Source organism: Pelodiscus sinensis, chromosome 8 (assembly GCF_049634645.1).
Source record: "Pelodiscus sinensis isolate JC-2024 chromosome 8, ASM4963464v1, whole genome shotgun sequence".
NCBI classification, from domain to species: domain Eukaryota; kingdom Metazoa; phylum Chordata; order Testudines; family Trionychidae; genus Pelodiscus; species Pelodiscus sinensis.
The window spans coordinates 624,080-645,725 of record NC_134718.1 but is presented as its reverse complement, the minus strand read 5'-3'; the positions used below and the strand labels follow the sequence as shown (position 1 = coordinate 645,725).

The 21,646-nt window shown below is 60.7% G+C and overlaps 1 protein-coding gene across 2 annotated transcripts; it reads right to left on the bottom strand.

Annotated features, from left to right (window-relative positions):
• Positions 1-5,418: 5,418 nt before the first annotated feature.
• COX15 (cytochrome c oxidase assembly factor COX15) lies at positions 5,419-21,645 on the bottom strand. 2 transcript variants are annotated; one of them, XM_075934451.1, is made up of 8 exons: positions 21,379-21,643; positions 18,412-18,534; positions 16,843-17,029; positions 9,173-9,340; positions 7,613-7,694; positions 7,095-7,249; positions 6,140-6,253; positions 5,419-5,800 (listed from the first exon to the last, which is right to left on the bottom strand). In XM_075934451.1, exons 1-8 carry the CDS (start codon positions 21,612-21,614, stop codon positions 5,669-5,671), a joined length of 1,197 nt encoding a protein of 398 aa, XP_075790566.1. In that variant the 5' UTR covers positions 21,615-21,643; the 3' UTR covers positions 5,419-5,668. The 2 variants fall into 2 exon arrangements, with proteins under 2 accessions (XP_075790566.1, XP_075790567.1); XM_075934452.1 differs by lacking the exon at positions 9,173-9,340 and having other exon boundaries at positions 21,379-21,645.
• Position 21,646: the final 1 nt, after the last annotated feature.

Here is a 21,646-nt window from a genome sequence, read left to right as displayed (position 1 = left end):
GGGGTAGGGCGGGGTTGGGATTCGGGGCAGCGGGTTCCGGGGTAGGGCGGGGTTGGGATTCGGGGCAGCGGGTTCCGGGGTAGGGTGGGGTTGGGATTCGGGGCAGTGGGTTCCGGGGTAGGGTGGGGTTGGGATTCGGGGCAGTGGGTTCCGGGGTAGGGTGGGGTTGGGATTCGGGGCAGTGGGTTCCGGTGTAGGGTGGGGTTGGGATTCGGGGCAGCGGGTTCCGGGGTAGGGTGGGGTTGGGATTCGGGGCAGTGGGTTCCGGTGTAGGGTGGGGTTGGGATTCGGGGCAGCGGGTTCCGGTGTAGGGTGGGGTTGGGATTCGGGGCAGCGGGTTCCGGTGTAGGGTGGGGTTGGGATTCGGGGCAGTGGGTTCCGGTGTAGGGCGGGGTTGGGATTCGGGGCAGTGGGTTCCGGTGTAGGGCGGGGTTGGGATTCGGGGCAGTGGGTTCCGGTGTAGGGCGGGGTTGGGATTCGGGGCAGCGGGTTCCGGGGTAGGGTGGGGTTGGGATTCGGGGCAGCGGGTTCCGGGGTAGGGTGGGGTTGGGATTCGGGGCAGTGGGTTCCGGGGTAGGGTGGGGTTGGGATTCGGGGCAGCGGGTTCCGGGGTAGGGTGGGGTTGGGATTCGGGGCAGCGGGTTCCGGTGTAGGGTGGGGTTGGGATTCGGGGCAGCGGGTTCCGGTGTAGGGTGGGGTTGGGATTCGGGGCAGCGGGTTCCGGGGTAGGGTGGGGTTGGGATTCGGGGCAGCGGGTTCCGGGGTAGGGTGGGGTTGGGATTCGGGGCAGCGGGTTCCGGGGTAGGGCGGGGTTGGGATTCGGGGCAGCGGGTTCCGGTGTAGGGCGGGGTTGGGATTCGGGGCAGCGGGTTCCGGTGTAGGGCGGGGCTGGGATTCGGGGCAGTGGGTTCCGGGGTAGGGTGGGGTTGGGATTCGGGGCAGCGGGTTCCGGTGTAGGGTGGGGTTGGGATTCGGGGCAGCGGGTTCCGGGGTAGGGTGGGGTTGGGATTCGGGGCAGCGGGTTCCGGGGTAGGGTGGGGTTGGGATTCGGGGCAGCGGGTTCCGGGGTAGGGTGGGGTTGGGATTCGGGGCAGCGGGTTCCGGGGTAGGGCGGGGTTGGGATTCGGGGCAGCGGGTTCCGGGGTAGGGCGGGGTTGGGATTCGGGGCAGCGGGTTCCGGGGTAGGGCGGGGTTGGGATTCGGGGCAGCGGGTTCCGGGGTAGGGCGGGGCTGGGATTCGGGGCAGCGGGTTCCGGGGTAGGGCGGGGCTGGGATTCGGGGCAGCGGGTTCCGGGGTAGGGCGGGGCTGGGATTCGGGGCAGCGGGTTCCGGGGTAGGGCGGGGCTGGGATTCGGGGCAGCGGGTTCCGGGGTAGGGTGGGGTTGGGATTCGGGGCAGCGGGTTCCGGGGTAGGGCGGGGTTGGGATTCGGGGCAGCGGGTTCCGGGGTAGGGCGGGGTTGGGATTCGGGGCAGCGGGTTCCGGGGTAGGGCGGGGTTGGGATTCGGGGCAGCGGGTTCCGGGGTAGGGCGGGGTTGGGATTCGGGGCAGCGGGTTCCGGGGTAGGGCGGGGTTGGGATTCGGGGCAGCGGGTTCCGGGGTAGGGCGGGGTTGGGATTCGGGGCAGCGGGTTCCGGGGTAGGGCGGGGTTGGGATTCGGGGCAGCGGGTTCCGGGGTAGGGCGGGGTTGGGATTCGGGGCAGCGGGTTCCGGGGTAGGGCGGGGCTGGGATTCGGGGCAGCGGGCTCCGGTGTAGGGCGGGGCTGGGATTCGGGGCAGCGGGCTCCGGTGTAGGGCGGGGCTGGGATTCGGGGCAGCGGGTTCCGGGGTAGGGCGGGGTTGGGATTCGGGGCAGTGGGTTCCGGGGTAGGGCGGGGCTGGGATTCGGGGCAGTGGGTTCCGGGGTAGGGCGGGGCTGGGATTCGGGGCAGTGGGTTCCGGGGTAGGGCGGGGTTGGGATTCGGGGCAGCGGGTTCCGGGGTAGGGTGGGGTTGGGATTCGGGGCAGCGGGTTCCGGGGTAGGGTGGGGTTGGGATTCGGGGCAGCGGGTTCCGGGGTAGGGTGGGGTTGGGATTCGGGGCAGCGGGTTCCGGGGTAGGGTGGGGCTGGGATTCGGGGCAGCGGGTTCCGGGGTAGGGCGGGGCTGGGATTCGGGGCAGCGGGTTCCGGGGTAGGGCGGGGCTGGGATTCGGGGCAGCGGGTTCCGGGGTAGGGCGGGGTTGGGATTCGGGGCAGCGGGTTCCGGGGTAGGGCGGGGTTGGGATTCGGGGCAGCGGGTTCCGGGGTAGGGCGGGGTTGGGATTCGGGGCAGCGGGTTCCGGGGTAGGGCGGGGTTGGGATTCGGGGCAGCGGGTTCCGGGGTAGGGCGGGGTTGGGATTCGGGGCAGCGGGTTCCGGGGTAGGGCGGGGTTGGGATTCGGGGCAGCGGGTTCCGGGGTAGGGCGGGGTTGGGATTCGGGGCAGCGGGTTCCGGGGTAGGGCGGGGTTGGGATTCGGGGCAGCGGGTTCCGGGGTAGGGCGGGGTTGGGATTCGGGGCAGCGGGTTCCGGGGTAGGGCGGGGTTGGGATTCGGGGCAGCGGGTTCCGGGGTAGGGCGGGGTTGGGATTCGGGGCAGCGGGTTCCGGGGTAGGGCGGGGTTGGGATTCGGGGCAGCGGGTTCCGGGGTAGGGCGGGGTTGGGATTCGGGGCAGCGGGTTCCGGGGTAGGGCGGGGTTGGGATTCGGGGCAGCGGGTTCCGGGGTAGGGCGGGGTTGGGATTCGGGGCAGCGGGTTCCGGGGTAGGGCGGGGCGGGGATTCGGGGCAGCGGGTTCCGGGGTAGGGCGGGGCGGGGATTCGGGGCAGCGGGTTCCGGGGTAGGGCGGGGCGGGGATTCGGGGCAGCGGGTTCCGGGGTAGGGCGGGGCGGGGATTCGGGGCAGCGGGTTCCGGGGTAGGGCGGGGCGGGGATTCGGGGCAGCGGGTTCCGGGGTAGGGCGGGGCGGGGATTCGGGGCAGCGGGTTCCGGGGTAGGGCGGGGCGGGGATTCGGGGCAGCGGGTTCCGGGGTAGGGCGGGGCGGGGATTCGGGGCAGCGGGTTCCGGGGTAGGGCGGGGCTGGGATTCGGGGCAGCGGGTTCCGGTGTAGGGCGGGGCTGGGATTCGGGGCAGCGGGTTCCGGTGTAGGGTGGGGCTGGGATTCGGGGCAGCGGGTTCCGGTGTAGGGTGGGGTTGGGATTCGGGGCAGCGGGTTCCGGTGTAGGGTGGGGTTGGGATTCGGGGCAGTGGGTTCCGGTGTAGGGTGGGGTTGGGATTCGGGGCAGTGGGTTCCGGTGTAGGGTGGGGTTGGGATTCGGGGCAGTGGGTTCCGGTGTAGGGTGGGGTTGGGATTCGGGGCAGTGGGTTCCGGTGTAGGGTGGGGTTGGGATTCGGGGCAGCGGGTTCCGGTGTAGGGCGGGGCGGGGATTCGGGGCAGCGGGTTCCGGTGTAGGGCGGGGCGGGGATTCGGGGCAGCGGGTTCCGGTGTAGGGTGGGGTGGGGATTCGGGGCAGTGGGTTCCGGTGTAGGGTGGGGTTGGGATTCGGGGCAGTGGGTTCCGGTGTAGGGTGGGGTTGGGATTCGGGGCAGTGGGTTCCGGTGTAGGGTGGGGTTGGGATTCGGGGCAGTGGGTTCCGGTGTAGGGTGGGGTTGGGATTCGGGGCAGTGGGTTCCGGTGTAGGGTGGGGTTGGGATTCGGGGCAGTGGGTTCCGGTGTAGGGTGGGGTTGGGATTCGGGGCAGTGGGTTCCGGTATAGGGTGGGGTTGGGGTCTGGGGGCACACAGGAAGGTTATAATGCTGCAGCCAGATGGGTTTGGGCCCCAATTAGGGGCTTGTTGGCCAGGTTTCATTTTTAAATTAAAACATTATGTTCAACACAAAAGATTTCAACATTGGTTTCACTTATGGCAGGGGTGGGGACCCCCCAAAAAAGATCAGTTGGGGGGGCCACACCCTCACTGATGTGGGACAAACACCTCACTCCCCTGGTGCAAAGAGGGACTGAGGTTCAGGAACTCAGGCCAGATTTACTGTTCTGGGGTTCCATGGCTAGTGGAACGTGGGCCCCTGTATGCTCTGGAATGGGCCAAAAAAGAGGGGTTAAGTATGCAGGATAGGGCTGCCAGTGACTGGGATAGGGAAGGGGCTTCAGGATGTGGGCGGGAGGTGGGATGCAGATGGGGATGAGGTTGCAAGGTCTGGTCAGGAGGGAGGGTTGCAAGCGCAGGCTGGCCAGGGTGTCTGGCCAGGGGAAGGGGACAGGAACAGTTTGGGGGTAGGGTGCCTGGCTAGGGGAAAGGGTTCAGGAGTACACTGGTGTTGTGGGGTCTCAGTAGGGGTGCATGTGAGGGCCAGGGGTGCAGAGCCTGGTCATGAGAGGCAGGGGCAAGGGGGGCACTTGTTTTCACGCTGAACACTGCTCCCCCACACTGCAGGCTTTCTCTGCTGCTATTGGAGCATTGCCAGCAGATCTAGAGAAGTTATTATTGTCCTTTATTCAGCACTGGTGAGGTCACATCTGGAGTATTGCATCCAGTTCTGGGCCCCGCACTATAGAAAGAATGTGGACGCATTGGAGCGGGTCCAGCAGAGGGCAACCAAAATTATTAGGCAGCTGGAGCGCATAGAAGAGAAGAGTGAGGGGAGACTTGAGAGCAGCCTTCAGCTTCCTGAAGGGAGGTTCCAAAGAGGATGGACAGAGGCTGTTCTCAATAGTGACGGATGGCAGAACGAGGAGCAATGGTCTCAAGATGCAGTGGGGGAGGTCTAGGTTGGACATTAGGAAAAACTAATTTCCTTGGGATTGGTTCTGCTTTGGGCAGGGGGCTGGACTCGAAGACCTCCTGCGGTCTCTTCCAGCCCTAGAATTCTATGAAGTGCATGTGCATGCTGCTGTTCCCGCAGCCACGGGAGGGGAGCAGCAGTGCACAGCCATTTCTGGCTACCTTGGGGCCTCCTCCCTTTGCCCCCACAGGAAGCCAGCACTGGCACTCTAATCTTGCAGGGGGCTGTGAGGCTGTAGTGCCAGTGCGGGTTCCCTGCTGTGGAGGGAGCAGGGGTGGGGTGGGGAGAGGGCCTGGGCTCAAGCTTCAAAAGAGCTGTCTCTGGCTCCTTAGTGACCCATATTTGGCGCGAGCCATAGGCTGCCAACCCCTGGTCTACCCTGATATTCTGTTGCTATAACTTTGCTGCAAAAACCACTTCTCTTGTCAAGTTGGTTTTTATCTAGTAGCAAAACAGGAGAGTTGTAGGGCATACACCTGACTTCTTTAGACAAAACTCTTTAGTGCAGACAAGAGCTAAGATGCTACAGCACATACAGCTGTCCCCCCAGAGAATGTCGTCCCACCAGCCACTCCTTTACTTCCCAATCCCATGATCCAGGGATCGAGCCAAAGACAAGCATCTTGATAAATTAATTTATGTTACAAAGCGTACAATCAAAAGTGCACGTGATCTTACAGTCAAAAATTAGTCCCAGTAAACAGACTAGCAAATGGTCAGTCTAAATTCCTGCTCGCAGAATGCTCCACTCAGAGATCCTTTGTATCCCAGAAAGTCACTCACCACAGAAAAAAACAACCAGCCAGAGCATCAACCTCAGTGCAGTGGGGAAAAGAACTAGACTTCCTTGGAGAGCACAGCTGAAGCCAAGTTATTTTGGGACCCGGCGCAGTTCGTTCATAAGCCACAATGCCATGGTGAGCAGTGCCAGGGAGCCCGACTGGTGAGTGGCAGCCAGAGGAGTTGGGACATACAGGAGAAGGGTGCTGATGCCCAGGCCCACCTGTCAAGAAGCACCCAGGAGTGAGAACAGCAAAAGCAGGAACAGCACAGATGTTTTAAAGCAGCCCTGAGGGGTGCCTGTCGATACATTTCCAGCAATCCCCACATTCCCAGTCACAACCCTCCCCACCAGGAGAAGCTGGGGAGATAAAAATGTCAAACCCCAGACTCCCTGTCCTCACCTAGAGCACAAACTGGATCTGTACAACCTCCCCGCTTAGCTACTGCCACAGGTTCCTGGCCCACTGACTCTGCAGCTCCCCATGTCGGCTCTGGGGAGATAACACTCTTCTGCTGAATGTGTCGCAGCAGCTTAGCAGGAGAGAAGAGGAGCCAATACCTGCATATACGCCACAGCTAGTAAGGAGGCCACAGCCATCTTGGTCCTGCGCGGTAGGGGGATCTTCCGAGAGAGGAGATACAGTGCTGTGACGGCAGTGACTGAGGAGACCCCCTGAGGACAGACACCAGCAGTTATTTGGAGGGCGGGGACAGAGGGAAGGAACCCGACACCACGACCAACATGGGGGCTGGAAGCAGATTGTCACACGCTTGTTTGGTGGCATTTTCCATAGAGCAAAAATGAAGTTTTATGGTGCAACATTAAGCTTCAGATGCCTATTAGCAGCTAGCATCAGACACCACCTATGCCATACTATCAGTGTAGGTGTTCAGTAACACCAGACCCAACCCTGACCATTGTATCTTCCCTTCTGTCTGTGCTCTTAATTGCTGTTCAGTCCAGGACAGTGCTCATGCTAGGAACATTCACATGATCTTGAACAAGCAACTAGCTGAGTTAGAATTTGCACGGAGCTTTGCAGGTGTACAGCATTCTGTGTGAAGGCATTTAAATAAATGGCTCCCTGATTCACAGTATCCAGTTCTTTAAGGATATCCTGAGAACCCTGCGTGAAATAAAATCTGAACACTTTAAGAAGGAGCCTGGCATCTTTATCCCCAATTTATAGACTGGGGAAACTGAGGCACACAAAGGCCAGACTCTCTTCTGTGCCCAACAAGTCCCTTCTGGGTGAAAGAAAGACCAGCACTCCTCCAGCAAGCCAGGGTACCTTGCAGATAAAGAGGAGATTCATGCCAAATAAGAGACCACGTGTCCTCCTTTTGAAGGAAATGAGTTCCCAGGACATCGGAACCATGCCTATGATATTCTAAAGTTCACTCTATTCACTGTGGGACAGTCTGAGAGGGAGCTGTCTGACTTTAAGAGCCCAATGAGGGAAAAGCTATGACAGAATGGCATAGCTCCCCAGAAGAGGCTGGGTGGCACTTACCAATATCCTGTGATTGAACTGCACAGTGGTAGGATTTTCAAAGACGTTCCCCAGCACTGGGGAGAAGGAGAGGAGATCGTCTGGGATCCAGCGCTCCCCCATCTTGGGGAAGGAGTTATACACAAGGCCTGCATCCAGTCCTGCCACAAAGGCACCTGCAATTCCAGAGCGGAGAGCTGAGACCAACACACCAGGGTAGCCTCCAGAGTTAGACAAGTTTGGAGCAGGATTTGAGGACAGGACAGCCTGGTTTTATATTACTTCTCCCAAGGCAACACACTGGTGATCAGACAGTGCTCTGTGCTCCATTACACAGGCTGCCCTGCAGGAGGTGTTCCGCTGGCTCTGTCTGGGACCATCAAGGGCAATTCTAAGGTGCCTATGCATATGAAAAGAGCAAAACCCCCAATGGGACATCAGACTTCTTGGGGATCTGCTGCATTGCATCCTATCAAGACAGCGTCAGGGAAGGGAGGAGGGTACAAAGGAGGCAGACTCCCAATGGGAGAGGCCCTTACCTGAGAGAGCAGTGAGGAAGATAAGACCTGCTGTCCCATGAGCAAATCGTCTCAGGCGGAGGAGCTGATGGGTTTCGGGTAACTGTAAAATACAAATCAGGAAAAGTGTCATAAAAACGAACTTCCCAGGGGCCTAGCAGACTGGGAACTGATGCGCCTGGTGGGATAAGCTGGCTGCCGCAGGCGAGGAACGTTCCCCCAATGCAGAAACAGAGCGAGTCATCTTGTGAATAATCATCTTGCAGACAACTCGTCAACGGGGAAATTCCTGTGACTGAAGAGACACCGATTGCTCCCTTTTTATAGCAAGGGGGCACAACGATCAGTGGTGTGAAGGACAGAGACGTCCGGTAAAGGGAAGTTGTATTAAGGGCAATACTACATCTCTTAGTAAAGACAATAGGCTAGAAGATGATAAAGTGCAGCGGAGGACTGAAGAGAAACAGTTAAATGAAGGCGTCTGTAGTGGGGTAGGCAAGGGAGGGATTAACAGCAGGCCAGAGGGAGCCTGCACAAACTCCCTCCACTCAGAGAGAGACTTCCAGGGAACCAATCAGAGGGCAGCTGGGTCCTGACCAGTGAGGGAAAAGGACTGGCTCCCAGACCTTACCTCAAGCAGCGCTGGGCAGGCTCATAGGAGCTGGAGAGGCGCCCCAACGTGTGGTTTTGATAGAAGGGCCAAGAAGGTGCAAGGGTCCCAGAGAAATGGCCCAGGGAACAGAAGCAGTTTAGGGGAGTGCAGGGTACGATATATATAGTATCACGAGCTTTCATGGGCAAAACCCACTTCCTCAGAGGAGGGAATGAGAGTGATGCATCTGAAGAAGTGGGTTGTGCCCACGAAAGCTCCCGACACTGTATACACGTTTGTTAGTCTCAAGTGCTCCAGGACTATTTGTTTGTGAAGTCATGCAGTCAGAATACAGGTCAGGGGATTGGTCCAGTAGGTGCATTAGAGACCATACTTGGTTGTATTTTATCGTCCACATCAGGCTCAGCAACAGCAGTTCAATAGAGCCGCACTGAGGTGGTTCTTTGCCACCACAACAACTAGCCTTTTATTTACTTGTGAAATCATTAATCCTGCAGAAAATGACTCAACAGTGCCCTATCACTAGATCCAACCCTGATGAAGGACAATCACTTGCTTCCTGAGCCAAGTATTCTGACTCTGAGGATACCCCATGCCTTTTGTTACTTCCTCGTTAATGAAAAAAGGGTGCAAGCCAAAGAACTCAGAACTATCTTCTGTTAGCCACACACGCAAGTAAGTTAGTGCTGGGAGCAAGCTACGGGTGAGGTATCCCTGTCAGTCTGGATGGTCTGGGACACTGAAGGAAATCAACCCCACAGATAAGTCACTCTATACAGCAGAATATTTTGCCGTGTGCTTCTGACTTACCTGTATCCTGGAAAGCAAAGATGTGAGGGCTGAGCTTTTACCTTGCACCTTCCCATGCCTGTAAGTGCCTCATTAAAACACACATTCCAAGAAGCCTAGGAACCTCAGCTATCCATGCATCCCCCAGGTTCTTGCCCCAACATGCATGGACTGCTTACTTTGTGTTGTGGGAGCAGCAGGGAGAGTCCACTCCACAGACTGACACAGTACAAAACTAGAGCAGAGCCTAGATGTGCAGCTAGGCGGTACTGACTGACTCGGGGAATGTCATGAGAATCCGGCTTCTCTTCCAATCCACTCTTCACCATATACCAGCCCAGCAGTCCCTGCCAAAGGACCAAAGAGATAACATGAGAGCTACTGAGGGGCAAAACCAAGTCCCCTTCCATAGCTTCTGTTTGGAGAAAAAAATAACCCATGTGTGTTCACTTCAACATGGTAACGGGCAGGAGACGCTACCTGTCCCAGCACTGACCTCAATCATCATACAGGTGTTAGCTGTACAATAACCATGCTTCCACCACGTACAGCCTTCGCAGACGCTGGCAAAGCTGTTCCCCACTCTGGCACTTTGAGTGCAGAATGTGGAGGCCCACAAGGGACTTTAACAGGTCACAGATTCCCTGGCCTTGGATTGGTATTGCTTCCACCACCTAAATGCAAAAGCCCCTTTGAGAACCCAGGAAGGTGCTTTTGGGAATTCCTTCCTGTGGCGTACCCTCAAGCGCTTTATTCCTCCCTCTGGAAAGTGACTGAAAAACTGTAATTTCTCTTTTTTGCAGTCTTATTCACAGGCACACAGAACCTCCTGCCTCCTAGGGCACAGGAATCAGATCATGGTCTTAAAAAGGGTGATCTTCATTACCAAATAAAACACACTTGGTGAAACATTACTTAGTTGCTATGTGTTACAGAGCAACTGAACAATGATTAACACAGAGAATTGCTTCCCTGGGATTCAGTTTAGAAGTTACAAGGTAAGGGGGCTGCTACATGTGCTCAGCAGAGAGAAGTCCAACAAACTCAAAAAGAAGTTTGTGTCTGTTTAAACATTCCCTCTTCTACTCACATATCCATGGTCTCAAGTAGGGATGTTGGACATGGTTTAATTGAATAATTGTATAACTGCATCACATTACTTGATAGGCCCCTGGGGTGGGGCTGGCAGCCCCTGAAGCTGCCTTTGTATCTGATACAGAGGTGGCAGCACAGGGGAGGCAGCTCCCCAAAGCTGGTGCTTGTGGGGAGCTGGCTTTTAAGCACCTGCCTTCCCCCCCACTGCCCCTGTGGGAGGTAGGAAAGGCGGCTCCATGGAGACGAGAGCTGGCTTACACCCAGGGAGCTGAGTTTTATCAGCTCCCGCCTGCCCCCCACTTGCTTTCTCTGATCCAGAGACAGCAAGGGGTGGGGGTTGGGTAGGCATTAGGATTAACTGATAACCCCAGCCTTATTGGCTAACTGTTTACACGACTATACGCTAACGTCCCTAGGTTCAAGATTTAGTCGTGGATATCACTGGCTACTCCATGCCTTGCTCTCTGGCTCAAATCATGCTCTGGTCACACACGAACAGGAACTCCGGTCATCTGAAGAAGTGGGCTGTGCATGTTTTGTTAGTCTAGAAAGTGCTACCAGACCACTGGTTGTCTTTTCAGGAACGAGGTGGCCACTGTTTCCGATTGTGGGGGTGTTGTTATATTCACTCTTTGGTGTGTGTGTAAGTGTACCTCAGTCCCCCCTCTCCCCCCACAGCACTCTGCATGAGGGGAGAGAGGCTGAGGATGACACACCCCAGATGCGTATTGGGCCCAGACACCTGAGGGTCAGACACAGTGACCCGGAAGGGAGACAAGGCTAGGCGGGGCTGACTCCAGGCTGGGGGTAGGCCTGTGACAAGAGTCAGTCTCATCTAGGCTAGGATGAGAGAGGAGGCTGAGAGGAGGAAAAGGGGGGTGAAGGGCCCAGGAGCCCCCTCCCAAGAGGAATAAGGCCGCCTGCTCTTGGGGCCTGTGTTAATATCAAGTCTATGCTGCCGTGTCCCTATGAGCCAATAAACCTGTTCTCCCTGCTGGCTGAGAGTCCCATCTGGCTGTGGACGGGGTGGAGGGTCAGGGACCCCCCTGGCACTCCATGGCAGTTCTCTCCCCCCTTTGAGACTGAGCTGAGCGGGGTCACTCTGCCCGTGGCATGGGGGAAGTTCAGATCCCCACTGCCAGGATAAAGCATCGGCCATGACACTGGCACTCCCCTTCGCTTGAGCCCACCACAGCGGCATCTTGCAGGAGCAGGCACCACCTCAGTCGGCTGCTGGACTTTGAGGGGCCGTCCCTGGCTGCCTGCTGCTTGTTCTTCCGCACAGGAACAAGACCCATCCCCTGGCCCCCAGTGAAGCAGGCGCGGGCCCTTCCGCTTCCCTCTGCCCAGGGTCTCTCTGGCCAGGCCCACAAGCTCAGCAAGCCTCTCCCGGAAAGCCAGGATGCCCTCCACCCCCAACTCTCCATCCGGGGAGGCCTCCCCCTCCCAGAAGCAAGCCCAGGGGTCCCCTCCCCCATCAGCACCACAGCTCCAACGGGGAAAACCCAGTGGACCCCGGGGGCATCGCTCTGTGTGCAGACAGCAGGTGGGGCAGGTACTTGTCCCAGTCCTGCAGGTGCTGGTTTATAAAGGTCTTCAGCATCTGCTTCAGTGTCCCATGGAACCTCCCCACCAGTCTGTTGGACTGGAGCCAATACGCCAAGGCCCAGGAGAGCTGGACCTCATGTTCCTACTGTAGGGATAACATATTAATGTATTGAAAATGATTCCCCCAAATGGAAGTGACTCCCCATAATTTGTTCCCCACAGCTTAAAGTGTTTAGATTTATTATTAATTCTTATTCTTATTAGTTAAGATTATTAAATGTTTAGATTTATTATTATTGCCCCGTTAGAATATAATGTATTAGGTCATGTAACTTAGAACTATTAAGAATATAATCCTATGTAGCCAGAAACAGCCCCCCCTCTGTGCCCCAGGGCATGCTCAAGCTTGTGCAAGGGGGCTGCTTGAAATTGACATTGCAGAGATACATTGTAACAATGCATTGTCAAGCCACTAACTACTATGGGAGCCAAGCCCTGTAATTGACTAAGGACATTGTTACTTAATTGAGCCTGTTCTCTTTAAAACATTGTAACTTTACTCAGCACTCAATGTTTTAAGCAATATCACCCAGAAACTTTTTGTAACTACAACTCTGATATATGTAAAGTTATTATACAAAAATACTGTATGGGAAACATTAATTAGGGAATGTATGTAAGAGAGAGAGTGCTTGGATGATGAGTGAATGGTTCTGAGAGGTGCCAGCCTGAGAATGCAGCAACAAAGGACTGAAGAAGGCGTCAGGTGCCAGTGCAACCAAAAGGTGCCAAGTGGAGAAAACCAAGTACTGGAGATCCACCCGATGAGATCACTGACGAGCACCTGGCAGCCACCCTGGAGACATCAGCATGATGCAGCAATTTCCATAGACTGGCATAGGAAGAAATTCCTATAAGAACTGGACTAAAAGACTATGGAGTCAGAGTCCAAGGTTCTCCTGCCAGCCCATCAGGAGCTTGAGATGCGCATCTGATCAGGACTTCGCTCCCCACTCCCATCACTTGTGTACAGAATACCTGGCCAGTATTCGGTCACAAGCAACTTCCAGGCTGGGAACTATACACAGAACTTGAATGAATGGATGTATGAATGAATGTTATTTTATATATATATATATAAGGGTTAAGTAGTGACAGGAATAAGTAGTTAAACAACGTTGTTTGCTTCTATCTTTTCTTTATTTTTTTATCATCATCTTTACAATAAGTGTGTCTTTTGCCTTATCCCCCTCATAAGATCTTGCTTGCTTTTATTTGGTATAACACTACCACAAGCACTGGGGCAGGGCAGATGTGAAGTTGAACCCTTGGTCCGTAAAGACCTCCTCGGGGAGCCCCACCCCACTGAAAATAGCCAGCAGTGCGTCTGTCTCAACAGAGGACAGAGCCACGGTCTCGGGGTGGCGAATAGCGAAATCACCACGATCAGGGTATATTTCTTCCCCGGACAGGTCGCCTTGCGGAGGGGCCCCTCTAAATCCATCGCCACCTTCTGGAAAAGCTTCTCTATGATGGGCAGGGGTCTCAGAGCAGCTTTCTTCCTATCTCGGGCTTTCCCCTTCCTCTGGGATGAGTCGCAGGACTGCTGCACAGCTGCAAATGTCCCCAGCCAGTAAAAGTTCTGCAGCAGCCTCATCCGTGTGCACCGGATCCCCTTGTGCCCTGAGAATGGCGATCTTTTTGGGGAACCACCAGCTGCCGCTGGACCCCCACGACTCCATTTCTCCTGGGGGGGAGCCATTCCCGGTACAGGAATCCCCTCTCCCATAGGAATCTCTCCCGGCAGCCTCCCCACAGCATGGTGACCATATTTTCTGAACCAAAATGAGGGATACTTTAGGCACACCCCTGTCCCATTAATCATGCCTCTGACCGCCGTTAGCCACACCTCTGGAGGTAACACTTGTGGGTCAAGAGGGACACATGACCAGAAGTAAATGGTGTCATGAGACCTCCTCTAAGAACTTTTCCCACCATCCTCCTACCAAGAGGGATGAGTTTGGCCCCCACCGAACCAGCCTCATGCAACTATCCTGCAATTACATTAACCCAATGTGTGTGACTAACTTGGGGGCAGAGAGGCTGGGGGAAGTGTTCCCTCTAAGAGTTTCCTCCCATGAGCAGAATGAATTGTGTTGTGCACCAGTACTGAGTTCATGTGGCTTGTTTGAATGTGCCACTGTGGCACCCAAGTTATTAATAAATACCTTAAAAACCTCTACCTTTTCCTTCTGCCGCCATGTCTCCTCCCCTTGCTCCATCAGCTCCCCTGGTGCCTGCTGTCCCCCAACCCCTCACCCTCCTCTGCTGTCCTGACTCCTGCCCTTCTCACTGCCCTCAGCCCTCCTGGGACCTGCTCCCTGCACCAGCCCTTCTCCCCCCCCCCCCCCCCCCGTGCCCACTCCGATCACGTGAGCTACCCCTCCTCATCCCCTCTAACACCTCCCTCCTCTGGTTCTGGTCTCTCCCCTGCAGGTGTCTGCCCTTCTGCTTCACCTCCAGATTCACATGGAATCTGCACCTTCCCGTACCCCTGCACCCTCCTAGTGCCTCCACCTTCCCTCACTGTCCCTGCCCCCCTTTTTCCCTGATGCCCACCCCCTCACCATCCTCTGCCCCAGTTCCTCTCATGACCCTCTGTGCCTTCACACGACTTGCTCCATCCCCGCCTTGCTCATGCCCATCCCTTCTTTCATCCCTTCTCCCAACACCTCCCCCTCTTCTCACATCACCCTGTCCCCTCCCTCATCCCATTGACACCTCCTCTCCTGACTGCTGGGATGGGACACTGTGCCCCCCGTAGGGTGCCCTCCCCAGGATCAGGGCTGCGAGCCCCTGGCTGGCTCTGGGTAGCAACCAGAGCACTGTGGGGTCCTTCTGGCCAATCCTCAAGGTCTTGGCCCATCAGCACCTCCGCAGGCAGATGCTGCTACAACCACTTCCTTGGGGCTCTCAGTCTCCTATTTCAGATGCACCCAGGCTACAGGCACCTTGAACGGGGTCCCATCTATGCCCCTCAGGGTCACCAGGGCTATTAGCTCAGGCCAGGTCAGCGTCACCTCCCAAGCTGAGGTCTGCCTGCCAGCCCCTGCCCCCGGGGCAGTCTGCTCCTCCTCCAGCCTCAGCCAGTTAACCCTGGGAAGTCTCGGATTGTGGAGCCTGTCCGGGGTTTTGGGGCACTGAGCCTTTGCCCACAGCGATGGCAGGTCAGGTCCCATTGGTCCCCTCGGGCCACCCGGAGGGAGGAGGGGGGTTGCTGACCCCCTCTGTTCTGGACTTGCCCCGTAGGCACTTCCTGCAGTTGTGCAGCCAAGAACCAGTCTCTCAAGGATTCCCTTTCACCCCCGAACGGCTGAGAACTCATAGCCAGCTTCCCTGCGCCGTGGGGGTCCTCCAGCTTCCTGTGCTTCAGCCACAGCCTCAGGTCGGGCGAGCGCTCTTCACAGAACCGTTCTAGGACCATCAGCAGCGCCAGGTCCTCTGCCATCTGGGCTCCGCCCCGAACACCCACTTGCGGAAGTATTGCACCAGGTGCGAGGCTAGGTCTACGTAGGTCTCCTCAGGGCCCTTCTGTGCACCCTGGAACATTTTCCTGTTTGCCTCAGGGGTCAGTCCGAACTTGTGCAGCAGGGCTTGTTTGACCCGTTCGTAGTCCCCCGGCTGCAGCCCCTGCAGCTGGCCGAGCACCCCTGCGGCCTTCTGATCCAGTAAGGGGGTGAACTGCTGGAGCCAGTTGGCTGGGGGGGGACCTGGTGCAGCTCGCAGGCTTGCTTGAAGCAATTAAGGAATCCATCCAGGTCCCCCACGTCTTTACACTGGGACAGCACCAACCTCTCAAAATGACTTGCAGTCCCAGGTCCTCTGGGCTCCTACCCACTCACCGCAGCTGGGGTCCCACTCTCTCTTAGCTCCGCCATGGCCCACTCACGCTGCCGCTATCCCCTAAGGTCCTCGTGATCCTTCACTTGTGCCTCCAATTCCTTTAGCTGTAGCTCCACCTCCAGCTGTTGCAGCTCTGCCGAGAGGGACCCTGCCCGGGACAAACCACTGCTGTTCAAGCACAGCCTGGTGGGCACCATGGTCTCCTGCCCTTTCTCCTGTCTCAGAGCCTGAAACGCTCCCTGGGGCAGTCTGGCTGCTCCTGGCCGGGACAGGATCCAGTCCCCTGGAACGATCACCCTCTTCTGGCTGGGCAGCTAGCTGGGCCTTGGTCAATTTCCCCACGGGCAGGCCTCTCTCCTTGCACAGTGCCACAACGCCTGCCTTCAGAAGTCGGGTGTAGGCTGTCTCCCTGCTGTTCCCCGCAGTGCAGACTCACAGGCCAATGCTGCAGTGCCCCACAATTCCCAGGAAGAACCCTTCAGTGTGCCAGCCTCTTGGAGCATCACTCCCCCCCAGGGGATGTAGAGTCCTCCGCCTTCTGGGGCAACTTCCCAAGATCCTGGGAAACACTCCTTCTCTGAGACCACGCTCGGGTTAAGCTGCCTGCCCCTCGGCTTCCTGCGCTTCTCACTGCCTCCAGCACACCTGGCTCTAGCAAGTCCCCTTCTTTCTACTGTGCCCCAGTCACTTACTGCCAGCTGTGCCATCCATGGGGTGCAATCGAACCACCCTCTGCTACCACTGTCACGGTGTGTCAGGGGACCCCCGACCCTGCACCCCCCATCTGCAGCCAGCAGGTAGAACAGAAAGGTTTATTGGCTCACAGGGAAGCACAGGATAGATGTTAACACAGGCACCCAGAGCAGGCAGCTTTATTCCTCTTGGGGGTAAGGGGCTCCTGGGTCCCACACCCCCCTTTTCCGGCTCTCAGCCTCCTCTCTCATCCCAGCTCAGAGGAGACTGACTCTTCTCACAGGCCCTACCCACAGCCTGGAGTCAGCCCCGGCTAGCCTTGTCTCCCTTCTGGGCCAGGAGTTGTTATCCTCTGTGTCTGATCCTCAGGTGCCTGGGCCCAATACACATCCGGGGTGAGTCATCCTCAGCCTCTCCCCCCTCATGCAGAGTGCTGCTGGGGGGGGCGGGGGAAGGCACGGCGCCGCTGCAGGCCACGAGCCAGATGCCACAATCTCAACCCACCACTCAAGAAATACTTACAGTTAGGCATCACCTCTACACATCAGCATTCCCCCAGAAGTGCCCAACACCAATGCTACACATCCCAGCAGCTGCAGAACTCCCTTACCTGGAAGCAGACGAGCCCACAGAGGGCAAGGACACGTCCTTTCATTGGGCGGCTAAGCCAGCCTTTTCTCCAAAAGTAGACAGCAGGCAGAATATAGGCCAAACCTACAACCCGGCCCCACATGCGGTGTGAATACTCCATGTACCAGATGAACTTGAACTCTGTCAATGTCATGTCATGATTCAGGCTGTTGGAAAAGGCAGAACAAAAGAATAAACAAGAAACTCCATGGTCTGAAACAGTGGCTCTTCTTCACACTCCCAATTTCACGAGTGATGTTAGAGAACATGTAATTGAATAGTCTGTAACCGCAGCAAATGTGAACAGTTACACAACTATTGGATAGTCCCCGGGGGCGGGGCCAGCAGCCAGTGTGCTCTGGCCCCACTCCCAGGGAGCCCCCTGCCGTCCTGCATTGCTGCCCCACTCTATCAGCCAGCTCCCCTGAGCACCGGCTCCTGTCTGCGCCCCCCCCCCCCCCCCCGCCTCGGTAGGAAGAAGTGGGGGTGGTCTGCAGAGCCGGCATATGGGGGGATCCTGCTTGAAAGCTGGCTCCCCACATGTATTGGCTCCTGCTTGCCCACCCCCATCCTTCACGCTGCTGCCTTCTCTGTCCTCTGGCTGGGGGAACAGAAGTGCATGGAGGCTTTTCCCCTGCTCCCACTGGCGGGACTCTCCGACAATGGGAGCAGCAGGAGGCAATGCCTGGGATATGATGCCTGGGAGTGACGGGGGGGGCCTAAAACCAATAAGTGCCGCCTCCCCCCCCCGTTCCTCAACTCAGCTCCCCATCACCCTCATACACCTACTCACAGATACCCCACATCCCCAGCCCACTCCTGCACCTCCCCCCGGCCAGACATTGCATCCTGCTTTGCTCATGAATCCTCCCTCCTGGAGGAACTCTATACCTACCCTTGCTCCTGCATCCTCCTTCCTACCCAGACCCCACTCCCCTCAGCCTGCTCCTGCGCCCAACCTCCTGGCCAGACGCAATCTCCTGCCCGCTCTTGCGTCCCACCCCCCACCCATTTTATCATCATGGGTGATTGGCTGGTAGTGTATGGAATAGGGATGTTAACGATCAGTTATTTTACTAGTCGAGTACTCGATGGAATTTCCTCCTTTGAAATGTACAAGAGCCTCCGCATGCAACCCGGGGCCAGCCGGAAGTCCTGCTGACTCCGGGCTGCACGCAAGTGTGCCAGCTTTGAAGTGTCCAAGAGTACCCAGCGGGGCTCTTGTGCATTTCAAAGCGGAAGCGCAGCAGGGAGCCCGGGGTCAATGGGGGATTCTATCTGAAAAGGCAGCAAGGGGAAAAGAGGGGGAGAAATCGACTAGTTGTCTGACTATCTGATAAGCATTTGCTTATTGGATAGTCAACTAGTCCTTAACACCTTTAATGTGGAAAGGTCTCTGTTGCGTGGGGTGAGCCACAGACAAAAAATTTGAGAACCACTGCCATAGAAAGAGCCTTATACAGCTGACTCATAGCCAGCCTCTGTGACTATAGAGAGAAGTATTCCCTCTCCCATTCCATGCCTTCTGCCAGGAACCTACAGCACTTACATTTTAAATTCTGGAAATTGCTGGTATTTTTGGAACTCAGATTCCCATTCCTGCTGTGTCCGGGGGGGTTTCATTTCCCTTACCAAGTGCCAGTCAACCATGGAGAGCCCAGACTCTGTCAACCTAGGAGGGACAGACACACACCAGTGTGATTCCTTCGGAGCGAGCTGCTTGACCAAAATGAGACGAGTGTTGGCAATATTTCCCGAGATGAACCGGAGCCACTCCTCAGCAGCAAATTATGGTGAGGAAGGACCCTAATATGAACCGGGCCAGAAAAGTTGTCAGACATATTTCCCTAGGCCTGAACTAAGACATTAACTGGATGGCCTATTATAAAACCAGTCTTGCAGGTGTTGCAAGAATGCAGGATCCGGGCATGCCAGAGGAGAGCAGAGAGATGTGGGAAGCGGGAAGGGGATGGGGGACGGGCGGGGAGGGTGGAGGGGCAACATGCGAGGGTGGGACAGACATACAGGGAAGGCGGGACCCGGGCATGGCAGAGAGGAGAGGAGAGGAGGGAGCTGTGGAAGGCGGGCCAGGGCAGAAGAACCAGGGCAGGGACATGGAGGGCAGGAGAGGAGGAGAGGGTGCGCAGGACAGGGGATGACACGAGGGGGTTGGGGATGAGGCTGACATACAGGGGAGGCCGGGCTGGGCGTGGGCCTGAGGCGGACACACGGGGGGCGGGGGAGGCCGGGGGGGGGCCAGAGGCGGACACACGGGGGGCGGGGGAGGCCGGGGGGGGGCCCGAGGCGGACACACGGGGGGCGGGGGAGGCCGGGGGGGGGCCCCCGAGGCGGACACACAGGGGGCGGGGGAGGCCGGGGGGGGGGGGGGCCCGAGGCGGACACACGGGGGGCGGGGGAGGCCGGGGGGGGGGGGCCCGAGGCGGACACACGGGGGGCGGGGGAGGCCGGGGGGGGGGGGCCCGAGGCGGACACACGGGGGGCGGGGGAGGCCGGGGGGGGGGGGGGCCCGAGGCGGACACACGGGGGGCGGGGGAGGCCGGGGGGGGGGGGGCCCGAGGCGGACACACGGGGGGCGGGGGAGGCCGGGGGGGGGGGGGCCCGAGGCGGACACACGGGGGGCGGGGGAGGCCGGGGGGGGGGGGCCCGAGGCGGACACACGGGGGGCGGGAGTGGCCGGGGGGGGGGGGGGCCCGAGGCGGACACACGGGGGACGGGGGAGGCCGGGGGGGGGCCCCGAGGCGGACACACGGGGGGCGGGGGAGGCCGGGGGGGGGGGCCCGAGGCGGACACACGGGGGGCGGGGGAGGCCGGGGGGGGGGGGGGCCCGAGGCGGACACACGGGGGGCGGGGGAGGCCGGGGGGGGGGGGCCCGAGGCGGACACACGGGGGGCGGGGGAGGCCGGGGGGGGGGGGGGCCCGAGGCGGACACACGGGGGGCGGGGGAGGCCGGGGGGGGGGGGGCCCGAGGCGGACACACGGGGGGCGGGGGAGGCCGGGGGGGGGGGCCCGAGGCGGACACACGGGGGGCGGGGGAGGCCGGGGGGGGGGGGCCCGAGGCGGACACACGGGGGGCGGGGGAGGCCGGGGGGGGGGGGGCCCGAGGCGGACACACGGGGGGCGGGGGAGGCCGGGGGGGGGGGGCCCGAGGCGGACACACGGGGGGCGGGGGAGGCCGGCGGGGGGGGCCCGAGGCGGACACACGGGGGGCGGGGGAGGCCGGGGGGGGGGGGGGCCCGAGGCGGACACACGGGGGCCGGGGGAGGCCGGGGGGGGGGGGGGGCCCGAGGCGGACACACGGGGGCCGGGGGAGGCCGGGGGGGGGGGGGGCCCGAGGCGGACACACGGGGGCCGGGGGAGGCCGGGGGGGGGGGCCCGAGGCGGACACACGGGGGCCGGGGGAGGCCGGCGGGGGGGGCCCGAGGCGGACACACGGGGGGCGGGGGAGGCCGGGGGGGGGCCCCGAGGCGGACACACGGGGGGCGGGGGAGGCCGGGGGGGGGCCCCGAGGCGGACACACGGGGGGCGGGGGAGGCCGGGGGGGGGGGGGGGGGCCCGAGGCGGACACACGGGGGCCGGGGGAGGCCGGGGGGGGGGGGGGGGCCCGAGGCGGACACACGGGGGCCGGGGGAGGCCGGGGGGGGGGGGGGGGCCCGAGGCGGACACACGGGGGGCGGGGGGGCCCGAGGCGGACACACGGGGGGCGGGGGAGGCCGCCCGAGGCGGACACACGGGGGGCGGGGGAGGCCGCCCGAGGCGGACACACGGGGGGCGGGGGAGGCCGCCCGAGGCGGACACACGGGGGGCGGGGGGGGGGGCCCGAGGCGGACACACGGGGGGCGGGGGGGGGGGCCCGAGGCGGACACACGGGGGGCGGGGGGGGGGCCCGAGGCGGACACACGGGGGGCGGGGGGGGGGGCCCGAGGCGGACACACGGGGGGCGGGGGGGGGGCCCGAGGCGGACACACGGGGGGCGGGGGGGGGGGGCCCGAGGCGGACACACGGGGGGCGGGGGGGGGGCCCAGGCGGACACACGGGGGGCGGGGGGGGGGGCCCGAGGCGGACACACGGGGGGGGGGGGGCCCGAGGCGGACACACGGGGGGCGGGGGGCCCGAGGCGGACACACGGGGGGCGGGGGGCCCGAGGCGGACACACGGGGGGCGGGGGGCCCGAGGCGGACACACGGGGGGCGGGGGAGGCCGGGGGGGCCCGAGGCGGACACACGGGGGGGGAGGCCGGGGGGGCCCGAGGCGGACACACGGGGGGGGAGGCCGGGGGGGCCCGAGGCTGACACACGAGGGCGGGGGAGGCCGGGGGGGGGCCCGAGGCGGACACACGGGGGGGGGAGGCCGAGGGGGGCCTGAGGCGGACACACGGGGGGGGCCCGAGGCGGACACACGGGGGGGGGGCCGGGGGGGGGCCCGAGGCGGACACACGGGGGGGGGGAGGCCGGGGGGCCCCGAGGCGGACACACGGGGGGGCCCGGGCCGCTCTCACCTGGTCACGCCGCCCAGCACCACGGCCCCGGCCACGGCGCCGCTGCAGGCCACGAGCCAGCGCCCCACGAGCCGCACGGGCGGCGCCCCCGTCGCGATCGCGACCCCCCATCGGTGCGGGGGCAGGGCGCGGGCCGGGCGGGGGGCGAGCAGCCCGGACACCTCCTGTGCCGGGGTCCCGGGGCCCCCCCGCCGCGGCAGCAGGACCCGGGCGCCCAACAGCCCCGCCCGCAGCATGGCGAGCGCAGCAGGAAATGATCCCTTCACCT

Excerpts from the sequence above, each read along its gene's own strand:
- COX15 (XM_075934451.1), bottom strand. The coding sequence starts at position 21,614 with ATGCTGCGGGCGGGGCTGTTGGGCGCCCGGGTCCTGCTGCCGCGGCGG. Across the intron at positions 17,030-18,411 it reads CAATTTCCAGAATTTAAAAT|CCTGAATCATGACATGACAT; the intron begins GTAAGTGCTGTA and ends CTTTTCCAACAG. Across the intron at positions 9,341-16,842 it reads GTGGGCTCGTCTGCTTCCAG|GGACTGCTGGGCTGGTATAT; the intron begins GTAAGGGAGTTC and ends GTCCTTTGGCAG.